The sequence below is a fragment of the Rhipicephalus sanguineus genome, chromosome 2, assembly GCF_013339695.2.
Source record: "Rhipicephalus sanguineus isolate Rsan-2018 chromosome 2, BIME_Rsan_1.4, whole genome shotgun sequence".
NCBI lineage: Eukaryota > Metazoa > Arthropoda > Arachnida > Ixodida > Ixodidae > Rhipicephalus > Rhipicephalus sanguineus.
The window spans coordinates 87,598,528-87,604,483 of record NC_051177.1 but is presented as its reverse complement, the minus strand read 5'-3'; the positions used below and the strand labels follow the sequence as shown (position 1 = coordinate 87,604,483).

Sequence of the window (5,956 nt, the reverse complement as noted above, 5' to 3'; positions counted from 1 at the left end):
TTTTGAACGCCTACACACTGATCTGTCAATGTTATGTCGCAAGCTGGCATGCTACCCTGACGTCAGCACATTACGCGCCCACGTTTCATTTCTCAGCCAAGTAATGACGTAGGCTTCTGGTTACCACACGCTGTAGTGATCGCGCTTCGTTGTTTACCAGTCATCCGTGCATGCGCAAACGTACTCGACACTCACGTCATTACGCGAAATCGCGGCACTGCTGCGACATTAAGTGGTTCTGATAGCGGCAGCTCACGTTGATGCAAATGAACATCCTTCGGCGCCAGATTTGCCGAATAATACGGTTTTTCCGTTCCCTTCTTGCTTCCGTCATGTAATGACTCGCCGTGCCCACGAGGAGACTGCTGTCTTTGAAAGTACCGCCACAGCATCCGTCCTTGGGTGGTTGGGAAATGCTGAAACAGGTTGGAGCCGATAGAGCGGCATTGACATCGGAAGACGAGGCTTCGCCATGCCGTCCCATTGTGTCAGCTGCGCCCATTGTGTCTCTGAGGGGAGACGCGCTGCAACTTCCTCCAGTTTCGCTCATTTGTCTCCGAGGTCGCACTTTTCTCCCCATATATTATTTTCTCTTCGACAGTGTGCTTGCAGAGCCTTTGAAGAGGACCCCAGCATCCCTGGATTGACTCGCAAGGGCTAATCAGAAGCTCCAACCAGTTCCTCGCGTTATTCGATTAAGCTGAACTATCGAATACTGGCATTAGGTGCCAGTGAAGGGGTAAAGAGGCGTAGCCCGACATTCACCATAAATGAGCTCCAGTTCGTAAGAAAAGACGCTGAAAAGACTGCAATGCAATACCCAAGATTTAATAGCATCTGGGGTTTTCCCGTGCCATAATCACGATATGATTATGAGGCACGCCGTAGTGGAGGGCTCCGGAAATTTCGACCACACGGTGTTCTTTAACGTGCACTGACATCGCACAGTGCACGGACCTCTAGCATTTCGCCTCCATATAAAACGAGACCGCCGCGCCCGCGATCGAATCTGCGATCTTCGGGTCAGTACCCGAGCACCGTAACCACTGTACCACCGAGGCGGACGAAGCCCCATGGTACAAAAAGGAAAACAGTTTTTAGGGGGATCACGAGAGGATTTAGGAACAGAGGCTCTGTCGTGATGCCATTGCTTTACCCTTGTTTTCTTGACAACAACCTAATGAATTACATTCAATAACTGAGGTGACGGGGATAAATTGAAGCGGAAGAACTGTATATCGTAACACTTGTAGCTGGGCTAATCGGCACATGTTTGTTGGAATATAAAAAGACGCATAACCACCATAGAAAATGCACGAAACATGACATTCTTTCGTGTCCTTTCTATGGTGGCTATGCGTCTTCTTGTATTCCAGCAAACTACAGACTAATCTGAAAGTGCGAGAAGAACTAAAGAGCTTCTATGGGAACAGAGGTCGCAATTTGCAAGAATTTAAGCGTGGTACTGTGAAGCTGTTGCCAACGATAGAACAGGTGTCATTATTACGAGCCTGTTTATACTAGTCAGCCTCGACGCCATCGATAAAGCAAGAGTGTTTGGAGACAACCTCCCTGTGATTACTATATTACGATTGCATAATTCCATGCGGAACGATAAAATTGTAAAATGATCCGTTCATGGATACCTCTTGCGAGCTTTCGTTGTGGTGCATATCTTCCGTTCGCACTAATCAACATTAAACAAACTATGCAGAGAAAAAAAAAACCGGCAGAGGCTTATGTTTATGAGGTATGTTCGGGCGGTCGTCCTTGCTTCTATCTGATGCAATCAACAGGTGCACTGCGATATCAAGAAATCGGCATTTACCAGCTTGAGAGATAGTGCTTGCAACCAGCCCAAGTAGAAAGCTGCTGTCTTTTTACGCTTCCTTTACAGACATGTGCTCGATTGTCATGAAGTGGGCGACCGTTCTACATGCACGATCTTAAAGGGACACTAAAGAGCAAAACGATTTTCCTCATATCAGTGAAGTTCTCTTTCACGATACGAAAAACCCCACGCTTGCTGCGAGAAGACGCTTAGTAAGCGAGAAAACGCGCAAAAACAAAATATGCGTGGCGACGCCCCCTTGAAGTTTCCGCAACATTCGCCGTGACGTCACATTTTTAACGGCGCCTACTAGGGAGTACGTAGTTCCTAATCGGTAAAAATGAAGTACATTGTGCTCTGAGGGAGCCATAGATTTAGCATACCAAGTTTGGGGTAATCTTGTTGAGCCAATGGCGCCAAAATACACGAAATACACTTTGAAATCCATGACGTCCCGCGGGAAGATTTCGGCGCGAAATTTAAAAAGGAAACTTCGAACTTTATTTTCTCCTCCATTAATAAACCTACGATGGCGAAATTAACGATATTAAAGTTCTCAGAGCACAATTTATCGATCTAAACCGATTCATTGTTTCTGTTTAGTGTCCCTTTAAGTAAGTGACACAGCGTTCACGACTTTGCCCACCGCGGTACGGCTGAGTGGCATTGCGCTGATAAACACTACAGGTCATGGGTCCCCGGAAAACGGCAGCAGCGCTTTGTTGCCAGCCAAATTCAAAAACTAATCTAATCAGACGAAACACACCAGGCCGAAATTCCCAAGTAGTCGCCTGTTGCATGAAGGTCATCGTGATCACATCGTGATTACGGCGCGTGAAATCCAAAATTTATTCCTTAAGCAGTGTTGTGAATACATTATGCAGTACAGCTTGCTCAGCCTTCAGACTATGGCTTGCCCGTGAACACGATGTTTCCCGCGACATTCTTGCGCGGTAACATGTCTTTTGCACTAAGATTCTCAGCCACGGGGCATTTTGCAACGAGCGATCCTATACGACAGCTCGATTAAAAAAAAGAAAAAAAAAGTACTGCAAATAAAGGACGCCGTTTCAGGAAAGCCTGTTTTTCGAGGTCGGTACATCTTCGAAACGTGTTTCAAGAACAAAACAAGGAAAAAAGAAAGCACTTCGGCTGTATGCTTATATTACCTGCGGTGACAGAACAATGAGTGATTAGCGACGTCAGCAAGAAGATGAGCATAGTTTTTTTTTTTTTTCTGGTAGACGAAAGCGGGTGCCTGCACCCGCTTTCTCGAAGAAACAGAAAAAAAAAGACATGAAAAATAAGCTTACACTTCGTCTGTACGCACACCCGGAGGAGACAAGATTGCAGACACCAAGTTGTCAACGCGAAATGAAAATGCAACTACGACTGATGAAAACGTGTGTATTCGTCAAGAAACAACAGTACAACAAATGTATATGTACAAGAGTTGGCCGTCAGCGATAAGAACAAGACATGATGAAATCGCTGACACCACATGCACATTCGCGGAAAGACGCATCAACGCAGCGCAATAAACACACGAGCTGCTATCACAGCTGCTGTGGCTTCTGCACTGCCGTACTTTACAATGAATTAAAAAAAAAACGGCAGTGAAGTAAAAATGTTTTTCCACGTGCGTGAAATGAGGATGAACGTGCAGTGTGACTAAACGAGAAGAGACGAAAAAACTATCTTCAGTCCACGCATGAGGATTTTGTTGATTCCTAATTGCCCGTGGGAAAATTGTCGATGGAACGCCAACACATGTAGGCGCGCGACAACGATGGAATACGCCTAACTACAGGAAAAGCGACGAAACGCTTTGACACTGCGCCTCACGTCGCTCTCGAACTAAAACATCCGAACGTCCATTGGCTGTAGGTGCAATTCGTTTCCGGACACTACAGTAAGCACGACAGGGCGCCACATTTTCGAAAAACACACTGGAATATAAATAAATGCTCCCGGTCAGCTGACTGACACCGCAACGACAACAGTGCAGTTCCGCAAGGCACGCGCTGTCAGTCCCGACGACTCCGAGTCCGTTGAATAATGCTCGCGACATCGCTTGCATGCGCCAAGAGCCTTTCACTGCCGTCTTTTTTTTTTTCATTTCCTGCGATTTAGTGGGTACGTATCTTGACTTCCCTCTTCTTAAGTCCAGCGCCGTTTAGGTGGCCATTCACGTGACCGTTGCCGTTCGTGACGGCACCGTTTTCGTTGACGATCATGCCGTTCTTCGTCCCTTGCTCGTCTCCCTTCGCCTGCGAAGTGGCTTCGTAGTTGCCGCAGAAGAAGTGCACCTCTCCCCTCCTGGTCCTGACGTAGGTGTGAATGTAGAAGTTGACGAAGAGCACCAAGAAGAAGAAGCACTGGGACGCGGCGAGATAGGTCAGGAAGCGCGGGTAGCCGCAGTCCTTGAACAAGGGCACGCAGACAAACCCGATGAAAACGGCGAACTGTACAATCTGCATGGTGGTGATGTACTTCTTCCACCACAGGTACTTCTGCACGGAGGGTCCCAGAGCGGACAAGAAGTAGTACGTGTACATGACGATGTGGATGAACGAGTTGATGGAGACGCCCATGATGCCCTGGCCGTCGGCCCCGAACGTGATGAAGAGCCAGCCGTTCCAGACGACCAGGCTGTGGTGGACGACGTGCAGGAACGAGATGTGGCTGTACTTCTTGCGCAACAGGAAGAACAGCGTGTCGGCGAAGTCCAGGATGCGCACCATAAAGTACCACCAGCAGTACGAAACGATGGTGATCGAACCCGGGTCTTGGAAGTCGATGCCTTGACAAATCCAGCTGTAGCCGCCGCCCAGGTACGAGTGCGAGAGAAACTTGTAGAAGAAGAACGTGTTGAGCATTACCATGCAGGCGTTGTAGGCCATGATGATGTGCTTGAGGTCGTAGGCCTTGCGGTCTTCCATGTACCGGGGCCCCCACACCTTGACCACGTACAGGTAACCGGCGATGAGGGTCAGCACCATCGTCGGGTTGCCGATCAAAGGGAAGTCCTTTGTGCGGGGGTCAGCGTGCGATTTGAGTTGTTCCACAAAGTCCATGACGTAGCTCGCCATTGTGGAACTAGAAAAGAAAGGAACAGCACGCTCCACGTTAGCGCTCCAAGGACACCGAGGTCATCGTTCATGCTCACGAAAGAAAAAGACAACAAAGAAGTATGCTTCAAGGCTGCGTTAAAACTTCTCACAAACAAAGCTCGAACATTCGCTACGTCAACAAACTACGAACGAAGTGACCATTAGCGAAGATAGAAAGAGCTGTATAAGGACGTATTGTTCGCTGGCACACATGGTACATTAACACACACTAACAACGCTAACTGACTCGTTACGTAAAAGGCCCAGTTACTAGCGGTAATAACAAAAGAGACTGCAATACACTGTAGCAGACGTAACACATCGGATTCTATTCAGTGAATATATTAAGCTCGACAAGGGCCGCTCTCTCCGCAAGACAGTCACAACGCACCTGTGTTCTACTTTTGTTCACCGGGGCGCGAACGGCATTCAGCAGCTGAAGTTTGTCACGAAACAATTGAACCTTTACGCACTATTGCGCACCGAAACGGTGGGACGTGTAAGGGATCATGAACTACGTGCTCCGCTATGTGCTCACTCCGATAAGAGCATAGTGCGCACTCTGCTGTCGATATAGGAGCATTATTGAAATAATTCCTTGCACTTCTTCCTTTTTCAACACGTATGTGCGGTGTCTAAACGTGGCACGAGGTGCAACTGCGGCAGACAGCAGGCATGATCACTGGTCTACGTAATCGAATCTGGTCTACGTAATTGAACCGCAAGCAACAGTGCCATTGACGCGTTTCTCTGACGCAAGGAGGCAAACCTGGCTTCGGGAATGAAACTGGCTCGCCTAATCTTTGCTTACTCATGTTCTCGAACTCTGTCTACTTTTTTGTCGTGCTATCTCTTAGCATTCGTGCAGATATGTACCGAAGAGCTGAGTTAACAATCTTTCCTTTTATTATTATCTCGCGACCCGTGCAATCGTATACAAACATAGCTCGGTTTGAGGTGGCTGTGTGGCTATGTTTTCAATGACGTAAACTTGAGACGCTGTCTAGCGAAA

At 47.8% G+C, this 5,956-nt stretch overlaps 1 protein-coding gene across 1 annotated transcript; it reads right to left on the bottom strand.

Annotated features, from left to right (window-relative positions):
- Window positions 1-3,221: 3,221 nt before the first annotated feature.
- On the bottom strand, window positions 3,222-5,430 carry LOC119383316 (elongation of very long chain fatty acids protein AAEL008004). Its single transcript, XM_037651395.2, has 2 exons — window positions 5,336-5,430; window positions 3,222-4,930 (listed from the first exon to the last, which is right to left on the bottom strand). Exon 2 carries the CDS (start codon window positions 4,921-4,923, stop codon window positions 3,961-3,963), a length of 963 nt encoding a protein of 320 aa, XP_037507323.1. The 5' UTR covers window positions 4,924-4,930; window positions 5,336-5,430; the 3' UTR covers window positions 3,222-3,960.
- Between the last annotated feature and the right edge of the window lie 526 nt (window positions 5,431-5,956).

What these genes read in the sequence shown, in the direction of transcription:
- LOC119383316 (XM_037651395.2), bottom strand. Translation starts at nt 4,923, where the DNA reads ATGGCGAGCTACGTCATGGACTTTGTGGAACAACTCAAATCGCACGCT.